A 25,309-nucleotide genomic window follows, 5' to 3' on the forward strand; every position below is an offset into this window, starting at 1 on the left:
GACAAATTTGCTAAATATCCGAAAATGTAGCTTACCGACACATACATTCGTCATAAACAAGATAAGATAGGTAATCACACTGACCCCAGCTCTTCCGCCCACTTTTCAAACTGTTTGATTGAGCTCTGTGAAACAGAAGGTTGGATTTTCTTCAGAGCATCCTCAAAGTCATTCATTGTAACTGGGGAAACAATCATCTTGCCTCCCTCCTTCATCGCAGCGATCTCTGCCGGTGATCTGTCCGCGATTAACCTTCGCATTGGCATCATTGCGGCGTCACGAACAACTAGGTTCATGTCTGCGCCGCTAAATCCTTCCGTTCTTTTATCGGATATCTCCTCCAGATCAACAGAGGGGTCCAAAGACAAAGTAGCTGTTTGTTTCTTGAGTAAACTCAGTCGTCCAGCTTTATCCGGAAGAGGTATATAAATGCGCTTTTCCAGCCTGCGGCGCATGGCCTCATCCAAATCCCATGGACGATTTGTAGTTGCGAGAACCAGCACGCGTTTATCATTTTCAGTGCACAATCCATCAAATTGCTGAAGCATCTCACTCTTAATACGTCGGCTCGCTTCATGTTCGTTTCCACCTCGAGCAGACATTAAAGCGTCAACTTCATCAAAAAATATTGTTGATGGTGCGTAATGGCGCGCAAGATGGAACAGTGACCGCACAATCTTCTCGCTCTCGCCAAAATACTTGCTAATAAGGGACGAGGCGCTGATGTTGAAGAAGGTCGTTTTGGCGCTTGTAGCCACAGCTCGAGCAAGCATCGTTTTCCCTGTCCCAGGAGGACCAAACAATAGGACACCCTTCCAAGGTTGCACAACCCCAGTGAAGAGCTCCGGTACCAACAGTGGTAATATTATGGCTTCCTTCAGTAAACGCTTAGCTTCGGGGATGCCGGCTATGTCATCCCACTCGACGTTGGGAGACCGTTCAATTATCTCTGCTTCAATGCGTTCAAGTAATTCAGGAGCAATACCTGGAGGAGCACAGGGTGCAACTGAGTTCAACACCTTATCTTTTGGTACTGCCTTATCAACCACTTTCCCCTTACGATTAGAAACCTTGTCAGGAAACGCTGCCTTTCCACTGGAGCAAAGGGGCTCCTCTTCCACTATTGGGATACCCTTCTTGTTTGTGTCACTCTTCTTGGGAGACAAAGTAAACGGTGGTGGCCTACCGTACAGTTTGTTTGCCGGGGGTTTGTGTCCTTCTACTACGGCAACCTCTCTCACCGATATCTTTCCACCCGTCGCAAGAAGTATGGGAAGCGATTCACCCAACCGAACTCCAGGAGCGTGGAGGGTTGGGCAGACAACCTCACCGTTGATTGATAAACTAAAATGCTCAGATGATACCAGCAACGTTATGGTTACGCGCTCTCTGATCAACCGGAGGGTCTTCATGGGTTCCAATAGTTCAAGTCGCTCAAACGTGTCTTGCTCCGTCATTCGCCACTTTTCCACCGAAAGAAAAATACCACCAGAGGAATCATAATGGACCAAAGCCACACAAAACCCCTGTCTCTCGTCTCCCGCCCTGGGAGTTATTCCCATACCAAACATTGCATACCGTCCTTGACTTACCAAGCTTTGGATTTGCGCAGTAAAGCAAGCGATGTTTTTGCCCTGTGGAAGAGGCGCTACCGTTCGAAGCGCCAACAGATCATTGCAGTGAATTTTCGTGTTCTGAGCATAGTGGACTTCTTCACATATAAAAAGTATGTTCGATCCCATTGCATTTTGCCTCTGAATGCGGCCACCTGAGCACATCAAAGTCCATCCAGGTACACGATCGCTGGGTTGTTGGAGACGCACCGGCATATTCGGAATACAAGATTCTTCGTCCAGCGGGTTTACCCAAGGGGGTCGGTCCGTGTAGTCGCCAAACTGAGAAAATGTCCAACCAGTGGTGCTCCTGACTTGTTGGGACCGTGGTACTGTGGGCATGATACCCTCACGCAACAGGGCATTGCGCTTACCGTTGCGGGGAAAACTTCGAACCGTTCCATGACTTGGAGCATTTCTAGAAAATCGGTTAAACGCATCTTGGGTCCGTTTGCTTTGAAGAGAGGAGTAAATTGCCTTTTGAAGCCCCACGTCGTCGTCCATTGGTAAAAACCCTTTGCAGCCGCAGTTTATCAGCACCACAATAACAAACTTTTCGTGGGCAAAAGCAATCAGATTGCCGTAACTCTACGGGCGCTTTATGTATATATATACTACAGTTCTCCCTTTACAAGTTACCAAAATGCAGATAAAGCAAATGGAACTCTTTAAAACTGGAATAACAAACTAACAATAAATAACTGCCTTCCCTCCTGAATCGGCAAAAAACAATTCGAAGGACTGGGGACAAGACAAAGTGAGCAACCAATACGTTCCAAAATAACAATAATTAAAGTAGTTCAAAAATAAAGTTAGAGAACAAACTGTAAACAATAAGTAGATGCACGTTCCCTCAATCAAGAAAAAAGGAAAACAATGCACAGTAACGTTAGAAAATAAACAATTCCTCCCTGTGTCACGAAACTGACCTGCATGGGTAAATCATTACATAGAGGTAACTACTTATTGGACCCGTCCCACTACGTAGTTATGCTGGAGAGGAAAGGATTGGGGCTCCGATCTCGGGAAACGGCACGTGCTCTATACATCTCTTCCTCCAAATAGATAGAAGTTAATAGAACATGCAAGCAGACAGCAGATGAGCGGAGAACTCAAAAGAAACTTCAAGCTAAATTGGATACTCGTACAATTTTGCAGCAGAAAACAAAATCCATTGATGTCAAAAAAAAAGCGACTGGAAAATGCTGTAGAGGCAACCAACAACTGGCGGTGCTAACAATGAAAACGCCATCCCACATCAAAACATCAGACATCAGCCATATGCTAGAGCGATGAAAAAAGTGAAGACCTATATGACCTCAACCCGAGGTATTGAATGAAAACTGTTGTCCGCAGCAGCCGCAACACACAATAAGGGTTTCCCACAAACAAACCCCATGAGACATAATATCTGCAACATCAAGACAAAAGAAAAATCGTTCAAACAGCAATTTGAAAACAACGTAGTGAACGCGGGTGAAGGTACTCGTTAATGCGCATAGGGCATGCTGCGGTTCGATTTTTGAACACAAGCGGGTATAGCCATTCTCAGCCGCCACCACTTGGAGAGGCAAACACTCACGTCCGCAACGAAATCGTCCAACTAACAAGGACTGTACCTTAAACTGACGATGCCTTCGGCTACGGCAGTGGGGTTGCTGTGAGCACAGTAATCGTTGTTCCCTGCTCGGCAATAGAACCAGCTGATGTCCCCCGTAACACATTTAGAGTTGCATCGGAAAGAGCGCAGTGCAAAGCCACCGAGGGCTACATGTGAGACCTCCCGCTTCACAAATATCATAGTAATACATGCAGAAATAGCCATCAGCACCGTCGGTGACGATCAACAACAAGCGGTCTCCGACCTCTTCTCTCCGCACCTTTACGCCGAACATCACTATCGCAGAGATTGTCGGAGAACACTCTCGAGGTGCTGACCAGAACCACGGCAAACCAAAAAAGTTTCCGTTCATAAAACCCGACCCCTACCCTGCGACCATGATGAACAGTGGGCCCATTCACAGCACGTCAGCATTGCACCTAGTTTATAAACACTGATCGCACTTTGAGGACCCTGGGCGACTACACCAAGTTACTTACAACGGCCAATCACAACAATGTGGAAAGGGACCAGGCATCCGTTAAAAGCGTCTATCCCATCCAACTGTTGGTCACCTCTCGTGACGCCGACGGCGCGGCCCGTCAAGGCGGTGAGAACGGTACGGCGTAAGAGGGTGAGCCCCCGTCAAAAAGGAAAACCAAAACCGCCACCAACGCCGCAAAGCCAGATGCAGCGCGGCCCCACGACAAACAATGCTTCGACCCTTCCCAAATCAAGCCCCGGATATACGAATTTGGGATAACCGGTGGCCGAACGCATACCAAGAGAACCGGGCCGCCCCGTCGACGGGGCGGCCATCGCGTGGACCCACCCGGCCTCGCACGAAGAAACCGGTTACAACCGGGGGGAGCGGAAGAGTTGATGAGTCAGATCCCGGGGAGTAAGGACGGCGTTCGTTCCTTTCGGTGGCCGTAACGCCTGGGGTGAAGGCTGTGCTCTGCCTTGTGAAGCAGCAGGGGGCTCGGCAGCCCCTGCGCTTCAGGGAGGCGTTCCTCTTCGCAGAGGATGCGGTAGTGCACAAGATTCGCGAGGAGCGTAGCTTTCCCCGCACAGGAGCGCCGTGTTCGCCGAAATAGGGCACCCAGCTCGCAAAAGTGTCCGAACTTTTTTCCAACCGCTCACCCCCCACCCTTAATCCAGGGCTTTCTGGGGGGTGTGGCAACCTCTGCTGTCCAGGAAGGTGACCGAAACATAGGAGGGAAAGCGCCACCGGGGTGCGTCCGCGAAGGTAATCAGAAGTGTACCTGAAAAATGTGAGGGGGACAAGGGGAAGTCTTGGCCCTTTCGATCCACGCTTTCTCCGGGAGCGCCGCGAATAGGTGTGTTGTCACTTTCGCGCCACTTCAAGGCCGCCTGAGGCCGGCGGGACCGCCGAGAGCTTTTAAACCGCCTCCGAGCTCTACTAGGGGGGGGGGGGTGGGCTGACGGTGAGATCGTGGTGCGGGTCGTATATGCCTGTCTTTCTCCCTGAGGAACGCGCTGTGGAGTGTTAACGAAGGAAATAGGAATACCTCTGTCGCGTATGTGATTGGTATGAAAGGCGGTGGCGAGAACAGCGGGATGAGATGTCATAACAGCTCCTTTCCGCTTCGGAAATGCTTTGCTTTTGTCAGTGCTCAACTCCGATACCGCACCCGAGTAATGGCCTTCTCCCCCTTGTAGGGCGGCAAACGCCCAGCTACAGCGCAAGCACTGAGTACCCTCCCAAAGTACACTCGATCGTACGCCGCTTTCAACTACTTCAAAGGACGGAGGAAGCAGCCCAACCGTTAAGAATACCCCTCAGACCACCACATCTGCGCGGTCAGCGACGGGCGGTACACAGATGAAACCGCTATTAGAGTCGGACCAAGCTAAGGGTGCCAAACCATCACGGTGTCAGAGTACCGGCATTGCTCACCGTAGGGGTAATGGTGTTTCTAGATTAGTATCGAACAGACGAGTTTCCCATGACGATTTCCATTTTCCGAAGCAGACTCCAAAAACGCCTGCAGGCATGGGAACTTCTGCAGATGGTGGAAAGGATGCGCTTGAGATTGGGGTCCCAAGAGACTTCGACGCAGCAGTCCACGAGAGGAAAGTGCCAAAAAGGATTGTTGTGGCACCGTTCTCCACAGCCATTGTGGTTTCCTTGAAGCAGAGAAGTGCCGCGATGTTGGGCACGGAGCGCAGCCGGCGACCACTGCGGCGGCACAGAAATTCTTTTCACAATTGATTTAATTCATTGCCCCTGCTGTGAAGTCAAAGGCGGGAATTTCCGGAAGTAAACCAGATCATCGCGGTAGAAACTTTATCCTCGAATTTTCTTTCATCCCGCCGCCCAGCATTTTCCCCGTCAGCTTTGGCATACTGTCAGTTGGCTTCGCGGGTAGAAACAGCGCTGTCCCACTGGCGTTTTTGGTTGGATTCGGCAACGGCGCGGTGATACTATGCACATGTTTCTTTTGCTCTTTTCCAAACCGCATGAGCAGGTTAGGAGGCTGCGGCAGATGCCGCAACCCGCTCACCTACAGCTTCTTCGGTTCTCTCCCAAACGATTCTTCTTCCCCAGTTTCCACACCGCTGGAGCACCCCGTAAATGACGGCCCACGGTTAGATATTTACAATAGTTTTAAACATGCGGTCTGTAATTCCAGAAACTCAATACATTTTTGTGAGTGAATGTGTTGAGTGTTCCTTTGCGAGAGGGCTGTGCATATGTGCCCGCCCTTGTATGCATCGGCTGCCTCTTTGGAAGGCGGTAACCACTAACAACCAGATTCCAAGTGGTTAACAGATACGGCGCGAATACCAACTTTAGCAGCCTCCAACATTCCCCCCCCCCCCTGATGATGAATGGTTTTGAAGCCCCATATCCTCATTCCCGCACAACTGTTTCATTCGACACCTTCTTCATTAGTACAATGAGGTCCACCCCCTTGATGTTTATGCGCCTCATGATTCTTCCGGGCGCCGCGGCTCCGCACCCCTTCCTCCTAGTAACTGCTTGAGCCGCAATTTGGCAAATAAAATGTGCAATGGCATCATTGAGATATTCTCCTCTCTTCAACAACTTTCTCACGTGTGGCACGGTACTCTGTCGCGCTCCGCCTCCAAATGTCGGTCAAACGACCACCCTCCACGAATACGATAGCCTCTAAGGCTTTCAACGTACAAATCTCCCTGTCATTCCCAAGTGTTGCATCGCAAGGGATCCAACTGCAACTGCTTCCAGAGTTCCTCAAAGCTTTCCATATTGTTATCTCAGAGTGTTTAAAGCAGATCACATAAGACGGGGGGAACTCTCCTTTAACTGATCTTTATCGTATTAGGGCTCTTCTGTTGGCAACTGAAAATGCCTGTTCCATACATTCGCCAGTTATCAACTTAACATCCTTCTTCTGCGCAACGGTTCCGGCTTTTCCATGACTCCATTAGAGCCGTTTTATATTTGAGGGTGGGGAAGTAGGTTGATGTGACCTTGGGCTGCTCCTCATCCGAAAGCCCAAGCGGAGTTACCATGCTTTCTGGAGTTCCTTCTGTTTTCGATTCCTCAACAACGGACGCTCCACCACGAATAGACGCAGACGAGCTGCCGGCACCCATGTTGGAGGGGGTCGTTTGTAGGCTTTGATAAATGTAGAATGTTGGTAGTCAGCTTCCCCTAATTGTTATGGATGTCTCCCTTGAGGGCGCCAAAAGCCCACCATGTTTTAATGAGCCATCCTCAAAAGGGACAACCTTTTGCCATCCGAGGCACCGCCCGTGTTTCGTTGTTCACAGTGAAATGGAAATTTCCCTACCTTGCAGTTGGTATATCACTTGAAGGGTGAGAGGCGGTTACGGGCATCGCTTGTGACGAAACGCTTGGCAACGTTTCAAGTGCTGGGGGCGCGGCTTTGCATCATGCTTCTTTCCTCGTCTCAGCAATGTATGCCGCAGGAACCGCCCCGCATTCTGTGCAATGTCGAAAGTGTGGGGTCGGGTGGTAATGACGTGGTGATGGTTTTTGACGGTGGAGCCATGGCATTTGCTGGCGAACATAATCCCCATTGCACTGTTAGAAGGTTCACATCAAATATACCAATGAGAGCAGAAACCCTCAAGAGGATGAAGTGCAGAAAGGCGGCCCGAAAATCTCCGCCCCCGCTCGCTTCTGAAAAGGAGGGTTTTGCCACTCAACAGCAATTGAGCCTCATGTTTTCAGTGGAACGTGGGGGAGCAGAAAAGGAGGTTTGAAAAGTATCAAAGGCCAGAGCGGTTGGCTCGTAACGGCTGCTGCGGATGCTGAGGTTTTGGAGGGTCTATTATTGAATTGTGATGGAGTAACTGAAGGGGTATGAACATTCAAAATGACGCTGGGAGGGTTTGCTAAGCTTTACGATACAAACGGTAAGTGTGGGTGCGACCCGACCGTTTGGACTACTTTCACGGAGCGTACATCATGCTAGGGGAGTGATTTTTTTTTTTTTTTACGAAAGGGTTTGTTTTTCTCGATCACGATCCAAGGTTATTTTTCATACCTCCCCATGCATTTCCCCAATTCGAAGCTTGGCATTGCAATTTCCTGGGTCTATTTTTGGGACTGGAAGTGGCTGTTTCCTTGTGTTGTGAAAAGGATGGGGGACGCGACGTATCAAGTGGTAGTCAGTGACCCCCCCCCCCAAAGCCCTCTTTTAGTGTCAACGGCAGAAAAACAAACTATAACTTCATGGACGTTAGCAACATTGGCAATGCGTTAGGCTAAAAAGAAGTTGCCGTTACGCCTCATTGATGTAAAAACACAATGAAACGGTTCTGTTTGCGTACGTGTGTGTGTGCCCGCTTGTGTTTGGTAGGCGATTTTTTTTTTTTGTAGAGTGATCGTCAGACCACTGACCGGTGCGTGCCATTGGACAGCTTCATAGCCGTTATTTCAATTGGAAGCGCGCCTTGCTTTATAGCGCAAAGACTACAAATAGCGGTAGAGCCGCTGCCGCGGTGCTCGCCATCATGCGCATAGGCGATTGGAATGTGTAATGTCAGTCATTCCACCGATCCAGAGTTCCCTTTCCCCTTCTTTTACACTCCCTTCGGGCCCAAGTTTCCTTCCAACCGAACAAACCGGTGTTTGTGTTGCGTTATTGGTGCCCCTTATCGGTGTTGAGGTTTTTTTTTTCTCCGACTGACCTAGCTGGGGCAGCAACTGTTGTTTTACTTCAAGGGGCCGTTTGCTGCGCTGCCCCGTCCTCACACTAACGAAAAAAAAACGGGTTTTGTGGCAAGAATGGAAATAGAAGAGGGCACCTCTCAAAACTGGCGGAACCAGCACAAAGTGAAACGCATGGTGTTAAACTACGCACGCACGCCAAACAGCAGGAGATAAATGCGAAACGACCTTCACATATTGCGCGGATATTTATGAGGGCGCGTGCCTGGTAAATGGTTTCCGCAGACAACTTACACACTCGGCAGCAACTTAGCTTTCACTCTTAGTAAGGTGAAATGGGTCCTCTCCAACCTCCCCTTTACCCCTTCGCGCATACGCTCGAAAACAGTTCCGTCTCCCGCTAGCGCCACAGAAACGATGTCCCCCTAGCGACAACCACGCGCATTCTCCACGACCACTGTTTTTTCAACCACATCTTTTTTACACAGAAAGAGTGGTTGCCCACACGGCAGACCCGGACGCGCGGAAAATGACGTTGACGATCCACTCTAGCACCGTAACGGGGAAGAGGAGCAAATTAAGTGGAAAGGGTAGTGAAAAACCGTTCGCGGCTTGCCATGTGAATCCGATGACGGCGAGGCCGAAAGCGAATGCCTTCACCCAACTATCATCGACCTTCACATCCTGTACCACGATTCCTCTTGTTTTGGCCAACTCGAGGGCACTATCCACAAGCATTTTTGAGCCTCGTGTGGCGCAGTGCAGGGTGATGGTGTATTGGCTCGCAAGCACGGCAATGGTTGTGCCTAGGGCTCCAAAAAGGAAGTTGGAAAAGGGGCCTGCAAGTTTCTGTAGCTCCGGTGGCAGCGACTCTTCGAGGATGGCTTTAAGTGGGAAAAAACGTGGGGCTGTATCTGCGAGAATACAACCCAGTGTGACGTAATAGGCGAAGCGATCCCGCAACGCTGCCACAACCGCCATGAATGCCAGGGCAACCGCAGCGAGTTCCTCCTTCACACTGACGGGGTCGACAGATTGCAGAAAGATACGTAACTTGCGCGAGAGCAGTTCATTCTTCGAGAGACTTTCGTCGCCTGTGGTAACAGTGTAACCATAGCCCGGGGCGTCATCTTTCCTACTGGCCTCCATCGCCGCGACGTAATTCCGGTGAATAACCTCGGCACTCTTTTTAATGCGATCCCAGCTGGTGAGGTAAACGATTTCCACGGTTGAAAACAGCGTGAAGAAGCAACCCCCAAAGAAACAAATGGAAAAACCAGCGATGAGAGGGAGTATTTGGTTCAACTCGTGGGAAGACAGGGACTTAGCGTAGTCCATAAACCTGACGAACAGGGCCTCCACAAACGGGTAGAGAACGTCAAGAGCCCTCAGAATAGCCTGCGTCAGAGATTTTGCGCCCCCTATCAACGCTGTTTGCTTGGGAAACTGCCGCTCCAGGGCAGCGAAAAAGTATTCCATGGGTCCCTCCAGGCACCTTTCTTCCGCCATGTTCCTCTCTCTGTTGTTTTTTTTTCTTTTTGCTTCAACCCACTTGTGTTCGTCAGAGACACCCACCAGCCGCGTTGTTAACGAATATGAATACCTTTAATCCGCACGTCTGCGTTTATTCCTCTCACTTGTCGGAGGTATTATATTATCGTTTTTTTCCTTTTTCCTTTATTCCTAGAACCCTGATCGTATTACGTAAATTCGTAGAGCGAAATGAGGAAAGATGCCGTGGATGTTCGCGTAGAACAACTAACTCCATTTTCTCTCCGGAGAAGTAAATGACAGTCACTTATGAGGTGCTTTCAGCTTCCGAGTCTTGTCTTCGCATTTCCCCTCCTAAATGCTTGGGCACACATCCACATATACAAATGATTGCACATTCATGCAAGTATGCTTATGTGAGTGTCCTTTGAAGTAAAACATGGGAAGGTTCAATACGAAACGCACTTATGGAAGTAGCTGTCACTAGCCGTACTGCAATGGCCTTAGTTTGTTTGTTTGTTTTTTTACAAAAAAATAAAAATAAAATGTACACACGCAAGGACGTGTTATTTCCGCAACCTCTTGGACTCTGGTGCTTGAAATCGAAGCCCTTCCGGGTCGTACACCAACACACTTGGTTTTCTTGAGAGCAGAGCGTGAGGAGTTCTCTCGCCATCCGAAGCGTGGGCAGCTCTTGCTGCAGAAATAAAATACTCAACCTCGTGCGTCGGTACCACGATCCCGATTGCTACTATATTATTCCACACTGCCTGCATCTTAATAAGCCGCCGCATCACATGGTACATCTGCACCCGAACGGGAATGAACGCGTCCACACGAAAGAACTCCATCATTATAGTTTCATTACTGGGTTCATTATTGCTAGTCGGAACTACAACGGGAACGGGCAATGTGAGTGTTCCTGTCATTGGAAAGAATTCGTCATCATTGTGACTTGTGGAGTTCGCACTCGTTGCTGTGGGAGGGAGGGGTGCCACACCTGCAGCCGATACTTCACCTCTCAAGCGCACTGCGTTAAGGTATGAGTGCCACGCACAACTCCAACTTTCGTGCTGAAGCTGTGGTCGCTCCGGGGAAAACCCGTACGGCCGCAACCGCAACTCCCCTGATGAAAAACAGGACTCCTGTCGCCGTTGGTGGTTGGGTGATGCCTCATCATCAAGTTCCCTTATCGTTTGCTTTACAGTTGCAGTGATTGAAGGACACACCTTTGCATGAAAATGTGAGAGCGTCACGGCGCGGCTGCTGCCAATGTTAAGCAGAACAGGGCAAAAAGGCCTACGTGTTGTTAACGACATGCGCATAAGGCGCCCATACAGGACTATGTTTCCCCCAGGGTTATACGCGTGGAAGCTGGGGTGCCACTGAATGCCTTTACTCGTCCTATTATTATATTCGAGCAAACCGTCGATCAACACACACGCCGCGTAGTTTGATGCGTAGGAGAGGCAAAAAGAAAAGAAAAAAGGTAGAACAATATTAAGCTGCACCCAATTGACGCAGCACCCCAGAAACAAAACCGGTAGAAGCACATATTGTTTGTTAGGAATGTATTATTATCGCTACACATCCGGAATCGCTAACCACGGAACACACAACAACAAATAAGTGAACCGAGCTGTGCGCCCACACTGGTGTACGGGAGAAGTGAGGAGTGGCATCATACCCTTCCCCATTGTCAATGTTTCACTATTTTCCCACTACCATCTCTCATCCATCAGGTAGCCCGTAGGCGGACGTTCGTGTACGCCCGTTTACTGCTTTGAAAGAAGCAGCGACTTCTTGGTTTCAGTCCACCAACTGCCCCAACTCCTCAGCGCTTAGCGGTGTCGTGACGGACGCCACAATAGGTTTTATCACCTCCATGAACTGCTCCACATCGACCCGCACTTTGCAGTCCACATGCCCACCACCCATCCAAAACACTGCCGGTGTAAGTTGTAAGATTTTGTCGCTCAGAATTACTGGAATTTCCGTCGGTGTGCCGAATGGAGCGACAGCGCCGTGACCAAAGCCGGTTAACTGTAGTGCAACATCTGGCGCGGCAAGGCGAAAGTTGAACTTTTTCTTGCCAAGTCCCTCGTTCAAACCCTTCACATGCCGCATGACCATCTCCGCGTCAAACTTCTCCGTGTAGGGGTACACAATAAGATAGTACCGAGAGTTTTCTCGGACGCCGCAATCCTTGTTGGTGCAGTGAGTATTTTCCATGAGAATTGACTTGCACAGATGATGAACGCTGGGGGCGGCAAGCTCGTCCCGACGCCACTGCAGCGTGTGCTGATAGTAGTCGGAGGGCACCCAACGAAAAACTGCAGTGGTGAGGGAATGCTCGATGCACCAGCGACGCAGAGCCGCCACTTCGGGAGTATCCTGAGGGCATGGCTGGAGTTCCTTTAAGTCACAAGGGTCACGATGATGTGCCACTGCCGTTGCCTCATTCCTGGGAGTTGTATTTGCATTCTGCTGCCCTTCGCCCAGTGATGCCAAGGCCTTCCTCAACTTATTGATATTATTCTCCATGAGTGTATATCGCTGAACCAGCGCCTGGATGCGGGTTTCCACACTTGTCATTTTTATCTTTTCCCTTAGTTATTTCTCTGATGGGGTAAATATGTGCCTTCCGCCTCGTGGGTCTCTCTACTAGTTCGCATTAATAACCACGTAGGGGGGCGGAGGAATAATATACCAAATGCGCGCCCTTAGGGTGACACCAGGGAACAGGTGCTTCTTGCAACTTTCATTTATTAAACATAGTCTTCCCTTATGCCTGCGAATGAAGAACTGCAAACTTACAAAACAGTGGCACCAGATCCATTGAGCCACAAAAACATGGCAACCCATACCTACCTACACGAATACGATTAATTCACGCGGTGCGGTCCACCTTAAATACACCGCTGAGCAGTTCCAAACGGGCCCAAACACGTGCACTATCAACGGCACTAGTGTGACCCTACAAAGCGTAACAGCAGGTGTTTCTCAACAACAAGGAAACACAAAACATCTCAACACACACACACACACACGTCATGGCGCCAACCGCCTCGGATCACGGGGAAATAGTGAAACACGCCTGATGTCACGCGCACCCAAGAGAAAAAGCACGATACGTTCAAGTCCGAGGCCGAAGCCACCGTGTGGCCACGCACCGTACCGGAATGAGTCCACGTAGTCCCTCATATGTGCTGCTTCCATTCGCCGCTGCTCCATGCTATGAATGAGCTGCGCCACGTCGTGTATCCGCTGCCCGCCGCTACAAATTTCCTCTCCACGCAAATACATATCGAAGCCACAGGCTACACCCTCTTCACTCGGGTGTGGCATCGTGTAAAAGGGTCGTGCAGCCAGTGGGAATTGATCCACAACGTACAAATCGACGCCGTAGCGTAACCGAATCAACTCCCCGAGTGCCCGCTCCTGGTTGAGGTTGAAGTCGACCACAACCTCTTCGTCACTTTCCCCCACGACCTCTTGTTGCCTTCCAGCGTGTTGATGATCGTTATCCCGGATGAGTTGCAGTGCATCCCTGAATGTCATACGCAGCACCTTTGGCCCGCTTGTACCGATACGCGCATGATAGCGATCCTCCGAGGGTTCAGTCGGCACGGAAGGTGCTATTCGGCTCGCCGCGTCATCAAAACGTATATTGTACATGGCAATTATCTCCTCCGCTACCTCGCATACTATATCTTCACGACGAGGCACCACAGTGCCGCAGTCCTCAGTACTGTCCAACTCCATTAATGCCGCTCGTGCCTGGCTGATCCACTCGGCGTTTTCTGTCTGAAGTTTCCAAATCATGCCGCATAATATTGACTCTAGCACATCCAACAACTCAGTATAGAATTCGTCGACTGTAAATTCAGCATCCAGTCCTGTGAACTCCGTGAGATGACGATGCGTAAGACTCTTCTCCGCGCGGAAAACGGGCCCAATTTCGAACACTCGCATACCATCACCCATTATTGCCATTTGCTTGTACAACTGAGGCGACTGCGCCAAGAAGGCTTGACGACCAAAGTAATCCAGTGAGAAGAGCGCACTACCACCCTCTGATGCTGTGCCTATGATCTTTGGCGTGTGAAGTTCCACAAAGTCGCGGGACAAAAGCTGCGTGCGGAAGCTCTGCGCAGCGGCTGAAACCAGACGTATCATAGCAACCGCCAACGGTGTTCGCATGTCGATGTATCGGTTGTTCAGGCGCGTGTCCAGCTTCGCGTTCTGGTCGTGAAGCGGAAAAGGAAGCGGTACAGCTGCCTTGCTCACAACTTCTATAGATGTCGCATGCAGTTCATAGTTCGAGCAACTGACGGATGTCACGGGTCGCTCAGTAGGTTTGATTACACCAATAACATCAACAATAGACTCAGGCGTAAGTTCCTTCACCTTGTGTGAGATTTCAGCCCCAGCAGCTACAACTTGAATGGAGTGCGATGGTGGTTGGCGGAGTTGAATGAAAGCCAGCTTGCCGCGGACACGAAAATTCTCCACACGACCGCGAACCCTTGCCGATGCCGCTGATTGTAACGCGCCGCGCTGTATGGCAGCAACACCCACCATGGGTGGCTTTCCTGTAGCGCTGCAACACCAGCGATGGATGTTGAGGAGTTTCAAAGTTGGAAACGGCGAGAAGCTCGGCCAGAAACGATACATTTGACTTTTTTTTTCCCCCCCAACACTGACCCCGGCACCTTCTGCAGCGCGATGCAGTTAACTTCTCCGGATGCAACGTTAGTGAGGGATGGGCAACGATAGCTGCAAATTCCCGCTATGAGCTCCTAAGGACAACTCACATGCACCTCTCCAAACAAAAGTGCCGCCAGCAAGAAAATAAAAAGAAGTATGGGACAAACAAAAGGAAAAAATAGACCACTTCGCCCGGGCAGTGTCCCATCAATAGAAATAGTTTCCGGTTATGGGAATGGGGACAAAAGAAGTGATAATAAAAACGCTGGCACTACTGACGCAGAAATTCGTAAAAAAAAACAAATGGTAAGCGTGTGGTAATGTTTCCACTCGTCTTAGCATTGATCCATAAGTCGAAATTAACACAAACAAATGCAATAGGGGTTGAACACGCAACAAATAACAACCAAAAAAAAAAAAAGGAAAGCACCCTCGACGATACCTCTCAAGCAATGAGTCACTCAGTAGAGGAACCGCATGGTGACAGCTGCAACATTTTTGACAAATCCACTGCTCCTCCCTCGAGACAAGTATGACGTAGGCAACGAGAGTTCGAAGCAACGCTTATATCCTCGCTGTGGTTACCACTAATTCTGTTTCCGCCTATCATACTTAGCTCCTCTTTGTTGCACGTACTTGGAGAAACAACAGGGGGGCTTTTGGCCACATCCGCAACTACCTTGTCAGCAACACGAACACAACATGGGCTTCCAGCGCTATGGAAACTTTTTATTTCGCTTTCATCAATAGTCGCTGCTACCGCCTCGTCACCTGCACCTTCATGACTCCTACCGCCTTCCCTTCCCCCAATGAGGGGTAACAGTTCCCACGCCAACTTGAGCGCAGGAGCGTAGAAGCCAACGCGGGAGGCAAGCCGCAATCCGTAGCAATCCACATGCGAAGGACCGGGTTGCAGACGGTATTCGAAACGGAGAGTGCACGACTTCTTGCTTGCTGGCTTTGATCCGCTTTCAACATTAGTAAGAGGAGCAGTTCCGCCCACCAGCACCACCATTCCGTCATCCCCTACGGGGATGCTACCACCGGCGCCGTCTTCGACAGCCACCACAAAGTGCACATTCTTTACCGCACCAGCAGTGCCCTCTTCAAGGCGCGTCAACCGGCTATAGTGCGTCGCAAATATTGTTCGGCAACGCTTCTCCACTAGAAACTCAACTGTCGCCCACGCAATGGCCATGCCTTCACGCGCCGCTGTACGGCGCCCCAGTTCATCCACGAGTACTACACTTTCCCTTGTGGCGTTCATGCAAAGATACGACAGTTCCCGCATCTCCCTTGCAAACGACGACGTGGCTGCGTCCTCCAAATCATCACAGAGCATATGTGCTATAATTCGGTCACACGGTTGGATGGCGGCTTCCCGTGCCGGGACAAAGCAGCCGCTCTGCGCAAGAGCAATCAACTGCCCAACCTGCCTCAACAACGTAGTTTTTCCGGATGCATTGGGGCCCGTCAGTAGCAGCACATTTGTCCGGTCACTCCATTGTACGGTATTGGCTGTGAAGAGTCCACCAGGGTGGCGCGCCTCAATAAAATAGGTACCACTACTGTTGAAAGAAGTCCCTTGTCGCAGTACTGTTGGCCGCACACAGGCATTCAGACGCGAATACGTGGCAAAAGCGATTAGAAGATCCAACATAGCGACCCCATCACAAACCGCCTGCAACTTCCCAAGGCGCTGTCGAAGGTACTCAATGAGGCGGTGCACAACCCCGTTTTGCGTATGGAGAATCTCAGCGACAACATCATCAGCACCACGGCGCAGTAGAAGCATCTCTTTTGTTGTGCATGTAACTCGTCTTCCCCGCACTTGGTGTTTGGTCACCGCAGCGCGCTGAGCGGCAGTGTTCAATGGCTCCGGTGTTTCAACATGTAAGACCGAGGAGCCGTAGAATGGCGGTCTCTGCTGTTGAGAGTCACCATGAAGATCACCCCCGACGTCAACATCCATCATGGCTCGACCACTGTGATAAAGTGCGTAGTGTTTGCCACCAGAATATTTCTGTAGGAAGATTGAATCGGGTGCATTACGCTCATGCCGCGAGTCGTAACACAAATGGTACCCACGAACGCCGTCGTACACGACGCGAAGCGACCCAACCCCGTACTGCTGCTTCAAACTTTCAGCGTGAGCAAACATCGACTCAATGGTTTGACTGTATTGGTGTCGGGCGGCATCAAGAGTGCCGTTGATATTTGATTTTACCGCGAAGCATTGTTGGACTTGTAACACCGCACCACCAGTGCGTCGTGGCCGCCGCCCTACGCTCGCACCGTCCCCACCTGTAACATGAACAACACTTTCATCGAGATAGTGGGCGATCTCCGCGCATATTTCTTCCATGTGACATGTAGTCAGAGTCTGGAGTAGTTTACGCAACAACATGGGAGGTTTACGGTGACCCTCGGAGGTACTGCATAAGGAGCTTCGTGGCGGAACGGGCCAGTGAAAATTTTCTTTTTCCATCACCCCTTCCCTTTCGTGGAGTTCCACTTGGCTTTCATAGCTGCAGTCAACACCGTCAGAGCTGAGATTAGAGTGGTCCCCCACGTCGTCACACTCCTCGCTTTCTGGTGCATTGCCCGTTCCGCCTTTACTGAGCAACCCGCGCAACGTGTACAGTAGTTGGGTTGTGGCACGAAGAAATTGCCACAGCGTCACGACTGCATCGATACAACGCTGCATTGTTTTGAGAGTTGCTAACTTAGGTGTGTGTGAAAAATTTGATATGACGCGCTCCAAATCATCACCGGTCAGTAACCGCAGTGAGCGTCGTATGGCGGCGAGGGCTTCGTTGTCTCTGCAGAGCCACTCCACCGCATCATAGCGCAACTCGATGCTCGTGGGATCACGCAATGGTTGCAGTACCGTGGAGCGGAGTAAACGGCGGCCAACAGCCGTTATTGTGTAGTTAACAGCAGTTGCAAGTGGTACAAAGAGTGCGTCTTTTTTCAACTCACGTGACGAACGGAAGAGTGTTTTGCGCACCGGTGGCTTTCTGTTACCGGTCTTGACACTCTCTTCAGTTGTCTCCTTGTCTAACTTCTGGTTGGGGAACCTGGCAAGATGGTCGGTTCCAGTTGCAATGATGTTTAGCGCCCGCGCTGAGAGCCTTGACACTTCCATGTAGTTCTCCAGAGCCAAGTACTTCACACGCACCGTGTGAGGAAGCAGGGTGTAGTTGTATGTCATTTCCAAGAACTCAACGAGTGCGTTGGCGGCGGCAAGGCAGAGGTAGCGGTCGGTATTGCTCACCTCGAGGGCCGCCTCATCCGTAGACATGAGTTCCAACAGCCGATGGGCTCCTTGCGCCTCATCAAACGAGCGCCGCTGCACGCCCGTGATTGTTGTGTCGTTGAAATGCCTCAGAAGTGTCTGTACAAAATTGCTTCCAACAACCGTCTCAGGGACAAGCAGCTCGGCGGGACCACGAGAAAAGATGAAGGACAACGTTTTCGCGTACGTCACGCTGTCGCCATACTGCGTGATGATAATGGTCAGTGAGGGCAATTGGCAAATCGCAGCCCCAACCTCGCCGGCACGGTTGTCGATTAGTGCCATAATGCAATCACCACACCCCTGACTCGTGCCGGTACGTCTCGCTGTTGAGAGAGTTAAAGTGCCGGCTGCTGTTCTGGTAAAAGTTTGCGCGCTGGATCCGCGACCCACGCCCCGCAAACGTTGTGTCTGCTGCGCTGTTGGTGTCAACACATTAAAGAGGTTGGCCGCAGCTGGCGCAGACGCATCTGTGAAGAAGTTGCCCCTCGAGTGCGGGTCTTCCAAAGGCATTGATAGAGCAGACACGTCCTCATTGGTTGGATACGCACCGTTGGCACTGAACATTTGCCTGCTGTCGTCAGTCATTGAAGTGATGGGGACGGAGTAGCGCACTCCAAGCTTGTACTGCAAGGGAATCGGGAAATTGTTGCGCATCCCACCCTGCTCTGCATCTGCGGTTGCAAAAGGGCTGGTCTTCGCGCTTTTCGCTCCGGCCTCTTCTTTGTTGAAAACACGCGCGCGCGAATACGCTATATTTGTCTAACTGCGGTGTCCGAATAAAAAAACAAGAAGGGAAACGAAACATTGGTACGAACTGGTTACGGCGAACAGTCGCCGCAGCATACATCCCATAAACAATAACTTCTTCCCATATACGCCAGTTCCCTACTTTCGTGCTTGCAGCAATTCCCCAGACCCTTGTTGTAAACGCGTTCAGTGTCTCGGAATGGGAAGAAGCTAAAAGCAGAAGGAAATTGAGTACAAGTATATATTGTAACTAGTTAAAAAGGTAAGAAATGAAAAAGATAATCAAGGCGGGGTTTGAAGAGTAGTCAAGTGAAGACCAGCCGGCCGAACTCATACGATCAACCATCTTCCCCGACACATCATTCTCGCGTGCCCTTTGTTTTTTCATTTACTACTATGCCTTCTTCGATACGTCGTCCTTCGTTGTAATGTTTGTGGTGTCCTTCAAGTAGTCCTTTTCTGCCTCAAAGAGCGGGCCGAGCTGCGTGGCGCCACCCAAAAGCGTTAATACAGTGTACAATCCGAATGTCCTTCGGTCTGCCTTGCAGCGAATGCAAATCCCTGCTGCAAGCCCTGCTTCCCCACAATGTATTACGAACGCTAGCACAGCCACAAGTTGAATCACTTTCATCTCGCGAAACATAAATAGCCCAACGCGAAACAAACTTCGCATCAAGCGGTCCTCAAACAATAACTGCAGCTTCGAAAGGGATGAAGTATTGTTGTCACCAAGGCCCGAGGGTACAACAAGGTCAGTTCCCTCTTCGTCGACGGTCGTCCCAAACGCAAGGTAGTTTAACAGAAGAAAACATATTAATGTGGGGACGAACGTAGCCCACGGTCTGCGGTATGACAAGCCCTTCGCAACACCGGGTTTATGTGCTTTCTTTATTGTTTCCTTTTTTCTCATTCCCATTTGGGCTGTTCGACTAATTCGAGTAGAAGGGTCATAAGGAAAGATAGCACTACTCCGTGGTAAACCTTCACCTCGTACGGTCGCTTTTTTTTTCTTTTTGCTGTTTCTATCACACGTCTTCTCTCACTGCAGTCAAACACGGGTCCGCACAACAATGATGCCCAGTAGTGTCAGAAAGGGAAAACACTCGAGTGGTAAAAGTCGGAGACAATAAACTCGGATACCCGCAAACAATGACGATGAGGTGGTGGTAGTGGTGGGGCGAGGTAGGAAAGAATCACACAAAATATTAGCAATGAACCCTTGGCGGTGCAAATGTCCCCATATGGGTTTGCACAACACCGCAGTTCCTGGCAACACGCATCTCCATACTGCCGTGTTTACATCGATACTTCATGGTTTAAAGCAGCGCATCCACATACCCCCGGAGCCGCTTAGCGCCTCAACAAACGTTTTGCTCCACCCAACACGTTCCACACTACCGGTGGCACACCACCGTGCGCATCAATCGCCGCAAAGGCCACAGCTGTCATGGCAAATGTGGCTGTGCAGAGCAATGTGGACCAAACGTCCCTTCGCCTTTCCGCCTCGCTCTTTGAACTGTTGTAAACGTTCCGCAGCCGTCCCCCAACGGTCCAAAGAGTTGAAATGCCTTCGCAGCACATATCCCACTTTTCGCGCCACATGGCACTAAACCACTGCTTCTCCCAGTGGAAGCGAAATGTTGCTATTGTGAAGTAACCGATCTTGTGGGGAATACGATAGAAAAGGCAAAAAAAAAATGCGCAGGAAGTATAAGTAACACACAAAAAAAAATCAAAAGAAAGGGGTTTGTTACACAAGAAGTTGACATAAACAAGGCTACATATTTTACCACACCGCATTCCGGCAGGTAGAAACAAACAAATATACAAAAAGAAACGAAAAATAGCTAAGCGAATCCCACGCGATAGTATGGGGGAAGAATAAACGCACGCACGTTTGCGAAAAAAAAAAAATGAACATTTTTCTCTCTTTTAAAAATAATCAAACAATACCAACGGAGCAACGACAAAAAACAAAAAAAATATTAGACGAACCAAAGACTCACTTTTTGTCACCTTCACCTCAAATGATCGCCAGGTGAGGCGCACACCTCCTTCCTCCCCCCCCCAAAAAAATTCGGATGCGTCACGCCCCCACCCTTTTTTCTCTTCTTCCAAATAATCTCCACGTAAGTGAGCGTACAGGTTTTTTTAAATTGCAAACTTAAAGTACAGCACACAGCTTTATTTCAGCGCACTACTAGCAGTACGGCATAGGGAGCGGTTCCAGTTTACAAGCCAGAAATATATATATATATATGCGTTTACCGTTCTCAAGAGAAGTCGACGGGAGGGTCCCCGCAGAACATTCGTGTGGCGGCAACCAGCTCTCGCGTCGGCAGCGTTGCTTCGTCCACTACTTCTGATGCCAACATTTGCGTCAACCGCTGCAGGCGCCACTGAAGCCGCGAAAGGAACCGCTGACCCGCCTCTCGCTCCTCCGAGCAGAGGCACTCGGTTCTTGTGTTGATGTGCTGTAAAATACGCAGCGCAGCGACGGCGGCACGGTCGCCAATAGAGCCATTACCAGCACTCCGAAGAATTTCGAGGGCGAGTTGCCGCGCCACTGCGCAATAAATCCGCGGCACCGCGAGGCCCGGATAGGGCTCCAACGTGTAGGACATGGCGTCAACAATATCGTAGCGACTCGGTACGTCTGCAGCGGTGCGTACGAGGGAGTACTGCCAAGTTGGGTTGGAGGTTGCCCGGTCTGTGAGCGTAGCAGGTTCGATAAGACCCTTCAAGACGCGTACGGCACTCAATATAGAAACAGACAACTCCACCGAAGTGCCTTTGGATGTGTGGCTCTTTGCAACCGAGTCCTGCAATGCAGCGCCACCGCGACACGGCAGCCGCTCCTGACTTACCCCCAAATTTGGTGGGACCAGCAAAATAGTCTCCGTCACACTACGCTCAAGGTAAACCAAATGCTCAATGGCCTTCATGTACTCACAGCGAAGTTCTGAAGAAACACCACGAGCGGCAGCAACACCTCCCAACTTCTCACAGTCGCGCTGTGCGATCTTTTTGCATCGAACAATAGTCGATGAAAGAACAAGTAGATGCGCGAGCCGATCATCGCAATGGCCAACGACATTACCGCTTGGCCAAAGTGACGCGGCTAATCCTAGGGCAACGTCGTTCTCGAGCCTTGCGGCGATACTTGGAAACAACGAACCCTTTCCTCCGAAAGCAGAGGGCAACTGAGGTCTGGCTACCTTGTTATTGCAGTACGGCTCAACCCTGCAGTAGTTAGCACTCAGCAGTTTGGGCTGGCAGTAGCATTCCTTTCGATCCTGTCTTGTGGTGCCTCCCCAAGTGTTCAGCAGTTCGCTGCTGAGGGCTATAGGTTGATTCTCGGTGCGCCTCAGCATTTGTAGAGGTGATGCGTACTGTTTGGGAAACATGCGAACACACGGATCGGTTGCTATGGGCTCAGCACCACAGTGTTTTAACTCTCGTTGAATGTGGATGGCCTCCACTAACAAATATTGGTTCTCTTCCTCATAGCCACTGATAAGACTTTGACAGACAGCTGGCATACACACCCTTTTCCTCCTAGTCTTAGAAAGGTACCACAAAAATCGCGTGTATAAGCATCATTGCACAAACGCAAATAAGAAAAAGAGACACGTTATACGCACAGAAAAGGTCACAGCAACAACAACAATCGATGGGATTTCCACACACAAAAAAAAGACGTGTGTACACACTTCTGGGATGCGAGAGGTGCATAATGAGCTTTTCTCTCGATAACTTGTCCCCAGTGTACGCCGTGCGCTTCCCAACCCCGATCTTTCACCTCACCCCAAAAGACCTTCTGCCACAAGAATCGTCCGGAATTCAGCGAAAATGCACTGCAGTTCGGCACTCGATGTTGCACCAGTGATCATCACGCTCAACCCCTGCCGCAACGCCGCCCTCAAGGCGCCCTGCTCCTTGTACTGGGCGTATGTCTCCGTTGTGTCTCCAATAACCTCCCGCAGTGCACCACACAGCGCGCGGGCCACCACAGGTGTGAGGTCCGCTGTGGCGTATCGCCCCGCAGTAAGGCACGACGGGGGGACTCGCGCGAGGGCTGAAGCGGCTTGCGTACGGACCTTGAAAATGCGATCACTACATACCACAGTGCACAGCCGTTCAACAGCAGAAGTCGCTCCTTTTGGCTCCGCATCGAAAACCACCTCCCGCGCGAGACCGAACCCAAGAGCGCATGAAGCATTCCATCTTAATTTGGCATCACAGCTGAAGGGGTTTAAAAATCGTAGAAGAGTGTCAAAGAATGCCTCCGCGACAACCTGTTGCTGCTCCTCACACTCCGCCCTCGCCTCGGCGATTAGTTCCTCGAAGGTAAGGCACCCCAAGAGGTGACTCATTATGCGAATGCCATGCCCCATTATGGCAGCGTCGTCATACTGCTCGGCAGCATGCAGAGCAACCTCACAGAGTAGCTGAATGTGGCGTGGAGACTGCCTAAGGGGGTTCTCATGAGCGGCAGCGCTTTCTACGCCGTCATCACCATCGCCCTCCGCTGAATTCTCAATCAATCGTGAGGTGATGTTTGAGAGAGCGAAAGCCGCCTTCCCTCGGACGGTGGAGCAAGGGTCATTGAAGAGACAGGAGACCGCAAGGTCGACGAAGTCCAGTGTCTTGCTGTCGAGGGCGGTGTACTTCCACGCCCACACGCCAATAGTTGTGAAGGCCTCCGCTCTGCCGCTGCTCTCCGTTGCAGATGTCGCGGCGACAACCTTTTCGATAATCTCCTGGCGAGCACTGTCGGAAAGGGAGAGCAAATACTCATCCCCCACTTGAGCAAGGCAACGTAAAGCAGCCCGGCGGGCCTCGATGTGCCGAGAATCCCCAACTGCCATTCGTAGCACCGGAAGGACAAGCTCCGCCACGATTTGTTCCTTCTGCAACTGCGTTGCCCGGTGGGAGGCATAGTTGGGTCGAAGCGCGGGGTCCGCCGACTGTCCATCGAAGGGTTGCCAGACATAACCCATGAAATGCACCCACCCCCGCAGACACTCACCAAGAGTTGCATCAGCAGCTCCTCCCGCAGGGCATGTGGTCCCCTCTAACCCCGTACTCAATCGTAGAACGGCACGGGAAGCTGTGATAAGTTGTGAGAAGTGGGCCCCCACGGTAGCAGGATGCAAGCGGGAGAGTTGCACAACACACCTCCAAACCTCCACGCGTGCCGCGGCATGCGTTAAAAGTGAATCAACCAGTGCCCTGAAACCGTCACAACGTGGCTCGCTTCGACTGAAGGGCTCGAGATTTTTTACTTCTACTTTAACGTTTTCTTCGTCCCACAAGAGGCAGTCGTGCACCACACTAATAAGAGACTCGGATTTTAACACTTCACAAAGGAAGGCCGTTGCCGCCTTAAACCTACCGCTGTCACATGTGACAAGGCACTCGCGGAGCACATTCATGCGCAAGACACTGCCCACCATCTCACGGCACTGTGGGCACCGATTGTACGGCGTGACTGCGACGAGTACGGAAAAAACAGAAAAGTGAATGCCAGTGCGGTGATTTTGCACATTAACCGCTTTGGAACAGACACCTTGCATTAGCTCAGGGGTATCCGGCGTCTGCGTTGCCCACAGTAGTGCATAATGTATAGAAGCTAAAACCCGACCACTCAGTGACGCCAAAGACAGGAAAGACTGCCGTTTCTGTTGTGGCTCTTCTGCATATGTGAAATTGGTGCTCAGCTTGCGGAGCAAGGCGGAGAGCAGGGCAGCCGCCGCCGCTCGAATTCGTTCCTCTCTATGCCACAACAATGGAGTGAGCAGCGGGTGTGAAACCCGGGCATCTCTCGCATCCACTTCAGGAAACAACACAGGTAAGTATCGAGTAACGTTAAAGGGCGAATTGCGAAACCGCATCAGCGCAGCCACAAGCATATAAAAAGCCGACATACGCACCATGTGGCAGAGTTCGTCAGAAGCACACTCTCCGCTACCGTCGCCACCCTGAGTAGCATGAGCGTCAACCATTCCTTTGTTAATGTTACTGACGGAAGCATAAACCACCGCTTCCACCCCTACACCAAATATTTTTTCGGCCATCTGCCCATCTTCAATTAGGTGAGAACTGCTAGTAGATTTGCTGTCACTGCCATTCACATTCCTCCGCACTGGTCGCTGCTGCCTCGACGCATCCTGGCGGTTGGCAGCTAGTAACGAGAAGTCGAAAGTGTTCTCCGACACCGGTACGGCTGCCCAACAGTACCATGTGATTACCTGCGCAAGAGTATTTATTCGTTGCATATGTTCTGACTCAGTTAGGGAGTGGACGTGGCCTCTTCCGTCACCACCGCATTTTCTATTTTCGTGCAGTAGCCTCCCTAACATCGCGGTAGCCGCGGTTATCAGCGAGTCTTCCGGAATAGCTGGTCCCCTTGCATGAGAAGAGTACGAGCCATTTCGCGTTAAGTCATGTCTTTCCGATCCAGCTGCTTTTCCCCATCCCCGGCGATGGGATCCTTCCTCACCAAGTCCTGTTATTTCCACAGCGGCAGAAACCACCTCATCAGCACTGGAACGCAGCGCGGTGTAAAATACCCAAAGGTGATGCTTCACGACTCCACTGCACTCTGCCGCTGTGGCAGGGGGGGCTGTCTGCATTTCGATCGTTGCCTCAATAGTCTACTCGATAGATCGACGCCACTTTCCTGTCCTTCCTTT

At 50.8% G+C, this 25,309-nt stretch overlaps 11 protein-coding genes across 11 annotated transcripts, besides 1 other annotated feature; all 11 read right to left on the bottom strand.

Annotated features, from left to right (window-relative positions):
• Positions 1-74: 74 nt before the first annotated feature.
• On the bottom strand, positions 75-2,117 carry Tb10.70.6880 (katanin, putative; the record flags this gene model as incomplete). The annotated part of the gene is made up of 1 exon (XM_817286.1): positions 75-2,117. One exon carries the CDS (start codon positions 2,115-2,117, stop codon positions 75-77), a length of 2,043 nt encoding a protein of 680 aa, XP_822379.1.
• A 2,248-nt stretch (positions 2,118-4,365) lies between these two features.
• Tb10.70.6870 (hypothetical protein) lies at positions 4,366-4,806 on the bottom strand (the record flags this gene model as incomplete). The annotated part of the gene is made up of 1 exon (XM_817287.1): positions 4,366-4,806. The coding sequence occupies one exon, from the start codon at positions 4,804-4,806 to the stop codon at positions 4,366-4,368; it is 441 nt and encodes a 146-aa protein (XP_822380.1).
• Positions 4,807-8,842: 4,036 nt separating this feature from the next.
• On the bottom strand, positions 8,843-9,871 carry Tb10.70.6830 (hypothetical protein, conserved; the record flags this gene model as incomplete). The annotated part of the gene is made up of 1 exon (XM_817288.1): positions 8,843-9,871. One exon carries the CDS (start codon positions 9,869-9,871, stop codon positions 8,843-8,845), a length of 1,029 nt encoding a protein of 342 aa, XP_822381.1.
• Positions 9,872-10,372: 501 nt separating this feature from the next.
• Positions 10,373-10,400: a sequence feature (AT_rich).
• Positions 10,401-10,419: 19 nt separating this feature from the next.
• On the bottom strand, positions 10,420-11,178 carry Tb10.70.6820 (hypothetical protein, conserved; the record flags this gene model as incomplete). The annotated part of the gene is made up of 1 exon (XM_817289.1): positions 10,420-11,178. One exon carries the CDS (start codon positions 11,176-11,178, stop codon positions 10,420-10,422), a length of 759 nt encoding a protein of 252 aa, XP_822382.1.
• Positions 11,179-11,662: 484 nt separating this feature from the next.
• Positions 11,663-12,448, bottom strand: Tb10.70.6810 (hypothetical protein, conserved; the record flags this gene model as incomplete). Its single annotated transcript, XM_817290.1, has 1 exon — positions 11,663-12,448. The coding sequence occupies one exon, from the start codon at positions 12,446-12,448 to the stop codon at positions 11,663-11,665; it is 786 nt and encodes a 261-aa protein (XP_822383.1).
• A 456-nt stretch (positions 12,449-12,904) lies between these two features.
• On the bottom strand, positions 12,905-14,530 carry Tb10.70.6800 (aspartyl-tRNA synthetase, putative; the record flags this gene model as incomplete). Its single annotated transcript, XM_817291.1, has 1 exon — positions 12,905-14,530. The coding sequence occupies one exon, from the start codon at positions 14,528-14,530 to the stop codon at positions 12,905-12,907; it is 1,626 nt and encodes a 541-aa protein (XP_822384.1).
• Positions 14,531-15,020: 490 nt separating this feature from the next.
• Positions 15,021-18,518, bottom strand: Tb10.70.6790 (mismatch repair protein, putative; the record flags this gene model as incomplete). The annotated part of the gene is made up of 1 exon (XM_817292.1): positions 15,021-18,518. One exon carries the CDS (start codon positions 18,516-18,518, stop codon positions 15,021-15,023), a length of 3,498 nt encoding a protein of 1,165 aa, XP_822385.1.
• A 487-nt stretch (positions 18,519-19,005) lies between these two features.
• Positions 19,006-19,527, bottom strand: Tb10.70.6780 (hypothetical protein, conserved; the record flags this gene model as incomplete). Its single annotated transcript, XM_817293.1, has 1 exon — positions 19,006-19,527. One exon carries the CDS (start codon positions 19,525-19,527, stop codon positions 19,006-19,008), a length of 522 nt encoding a protein of 173 aa, XP_822386.1.
• A 434-nt stretch (positions 19,528-19,961) lies between these two features.
• Positions 19,962-20,411, bottom strand: Tb10.70.6770 (hypothetical protein, conserved; the record flags this gene model as incomplete). The annotated part of the gene is made up of 1 exon (XM_817294.1): positions 19,962-20,411. One exon carries the CDS (start codon positions 20,409-20,411, stop codon positions 19,962-19,964), a length of 450 nt encoding a protein of 149 aa, XP_822387.1.
• A 473-nt stretch (positions 20,412-20,884) lies between these two features.
• On the bottom strand, positions 20,885-22,153 carry Tb10.70.6760 (hypothetical protein, conserved; the record flags this gene model as incomplete). The annotated part of the gene is made up of 1 exon (XM_817295.1): positions 20,885-22,153. One exon carries the CDS (start codon positions 22,151-22,153, stop codon positions 20,885-20,887), a length of 1,269 nt encoding a protein of 422 aa, XP_822388.1.
• A 261-nt stretch (positions 22,154-22,414) lies between these two features.
• On the bottom strand, positions 22,415-25,249 carry Tb10.70.6750 (hypothetical protein, conserved; the record flags this gene model as incomplete). Its single annotated transcript, XM_817296.1, has 1 exon — positions 22,415-25,249. One exon carries the CDS (start codon positions 25,247-25,249, stop codon positions 22,415-22,417), a length of 2,835 nt encoding a protein of 944 aa, XP_822389.1.
• Positions 25,250-25,309: the final 60 nt, after the last annotated feature.

Source organism: Trypanosoma brucei, chromosome 10 (genome assembly GCF_000002445.2).
Source record: "Trypanosoma brucei brucei TREU927 chromosome 10, whole genome shotgun sequence".
NCBI classification, from domain to species: domain Eukaryota; phylum Euglenozoa; class Kinetoplastea; order Trypanosomatida; family Trypanosomatidae; genus Trypanosoma; species Trypanosoma brucei.